The sequence below is a fragment of the Aplysia californica genome, unplaced genomic scaffold (genome assembly GCF_000002075.1).
Source record: "Aplysia californica isolate F4 #8 unplaced genomic scaffold, AplCal3.0 scaffold00455, whole genome shotgun sequence".
NCBI lineage: Eukaryota > Metazoa > Mollusca > Gastropoda > Aplysiida > Aplysiidae > Aplysia > Aplysia californica.
Genome location: NW_004797725.1, coordinates 574,836 through 577,268, shown reverse-complemented (window position 1 = coordinate 577,268; position 2,433 = coordinate 574,836). Strand labels below are relative to the sequence as shown.

The 2,433-nt window shown below is 40.9% G+C and overlaps 1 protein-coding gene across 1 annotated transcript in view; it reads right to left on the bottom strand.

Annotated features, from left to right (window-relative positions):
* The window catches only part of LOC101855511 (hephaestin-like protein), a gene marked incomplete at its 3' end in the record, with an annotated part of 10,633 nt that extends 9,506 nt beyond the window's left edge, over nucleotides 1-1,127 (bottom strand). The window contains 1 exon segment of the mRNA XM_013086313.1: nucleotides 900-1,127. Within this exon segment, the coding sequence (XP_012941767.1) occupies nucleotides 900-1,127 (228 nt within the window).
* Nucleotides 1,128-2,433: the final 1,306 nt, after the last annotated feature.

Sequence of the window (2,433 nt, the reverse complement as noted above, 5' to 3'; positions counted from 1 at the left end):
CCCCCCCCTCCTTGTTTCACCTTAAAAGAAGAGCGAAGAGTCTTGGAAGTCTTTTGCTTGCCAGTATGCGTTCCAGCGTAGTCTCGCCCTGGATATCTCTTTGGGCAGTTTTATGTTGGGAGTCATTTTTAGAAGGCTAAAATGCGGCTGTTGATCCCTCTCTAGTACTACTTATTCCTACTTGTGCGCCATAGATGACAAATGTTTCAGGCTCCCGTGGGTACACTTTGGATCATTTAGGGGCGCCGGGTGAATGAGATTTAGTACCCTTCACCTATCCCGTAGACTGGATGCCCGTCGGGGCGCTTTTGAAGATTTGGCCACCAGCTTCCTCCGCTCCTTCCGGTCTTCAGCTTTTCTGAGCGTGTCTTTGAGTCCCAGGCCTGTCTATTCCTTGATGTTGCCCTCCCAACTCTTCTTCGGTCTGCCTCTGCTCCTTTTTCCCTTGACGCTGCTTTGCAGGATCATCTTGCAAAGGAAGAGTGAACGGGTGATGTGTCCATACCTTTGCAGTTTGCGTTTTTTCTACCCAGAATTAGGTAAGCATTTGGTCCAATTTCATATTTGATTCGTTGTTTGACTTCATCAATTGTGATGTGATCTTTGTATGAGATACCAATGAAGCATCTCATCTCCACAGTTTTGGTCCCTCTTTCAAGGTCTGCATTCAAAAAGTCAGGATTCACATCCATACAAAAATACTGACATGACCAGGGAACCATCAGTCTGATTTTTTATTTGATTGTGATATTTCTGTCGTTCCAGATGGTTTTCAACTTAGTCATTCCTGCTGATGTTTGCGCTATTCTAGAGATTATTTCTGGTTTTGATCCTTGGTCAGTCACTATTGCACCCAGGTATTTGAAGCTGCGTACGGTCTCAGGCCTCTGGTTGTTGACCTGGATGTCCACTGTGATGTTCTTGTTGCTCTTAGACATCAGTCTGGTCTTCTTAGCACTGATTTCCGTTCTGTAGGCTATGGAGGTCTTTCCAAGACGGTCTATTAAGCTGACTAGTTCTCGCTCTTGTTCTGCAAGACCGTCTATGTCATCTGCAAAACGTAAGCTATTAGTCGTTCTGCCCCCAATACTGACTGTTCCTTCGTGATCTTCAAGTTCATCTGTCATGATCCTCTCCAAAAAAATGTTGAAAAGAGTGGGTGAGAGCAGACAACCCTGGTGTACTCCCACTGTTGTTCGGAACCATTCCCCAATGTTGTTGTTGAAAAAGACTGCGCTCGTAGCTTTGTTATATAGCTTTTCTATGACTTTGATCCGGTTGGCGTTAATGTTATATAAGTTCATGGTTGCCCACACCGCCTTCTGCCATACTCCGTCAAAAGCCTTTGTCACAGACTCTGGTTGCATGCAGAAAAGTGTGAAAGTCTACTTGATCCCTTCATTTCGAATTTACTTGACCTAATTCTCACATCCGTCATACGGGGTCTACATTCTCCATTTAATTTGTACCAGTTGTCTAGTAACAGGGGCGGCTACTGAGTTCTTGGGCCTATTTGAAAAAGCTGATATTTTGTGCAACTGCCTTTTCTAAGTCTGGGTTTCAGGCTGATGTGGATTCTAGCTGTCTGTCTGAATTCAAGTATACTAACATATTATTCCAATACATAGGAGGTGTTTCTTTTTTGTTTATAGTTATATCTAGGCCTAGGGCTCCTTTTTATATTTTTATATTATAGATTTTTTTTTTAATCTCTGATGTTTTCCTCCCTTAGTCTTTCTGTTTTGTTCGCAGAGATAAAGTGGCCTTAGCAAAGTTATGGGGTTTTGTTGTTTTTTCGTTCATTTTTTACATTCAGAATTAATTCTACCTGTCCGTCAGCTCATTTGTCTGGGGGTTATATCTCGTTTTCCACCTGAACTTGCAGACTGGGGACCAGAAATTTTTACAAATGTTGTGTTGATTTAGATTATGTTGCTCGTTGAACGTTTCTACTCTTTCTTTGACGCTCTTCCGTGAGAATAGCTTTTGCTCGTCGTGCTTTGCAGTATGGCGTCCCAATTGCTGGTGATGTTGATTTTTTTTTCTCCAACTACAGTCTTGCAGCTTTTCTTTCTGTTACAGAATCTTCGAGCAGTAAATTACAGAAAGGCTTTATTTATTTCTTGAAACATTTCTGCAAGATATGCAATAAATACTAAAATATTGTATATGTTTTAAGAATAGAAGTTCTTGATCGGTCGTTCAAACAACAAGTTGTGTCATTAGTCTCTACAAAATCAGATAATAAATCTAATAGATTTTAGTGGTTTCATTCTACACTCTAGGCGTACAGTCACCACTCAAGAGGGTTTTTTTTCTTTGCTTTTTTTCAGAGAGTCTTAAATGGAGTATATAACACTGAAAACGGATTACCGCGAATTTATAAAGTTCCTTAACAAATATGACAAATAGGTGTGTGAAAGAAGAAGGAAA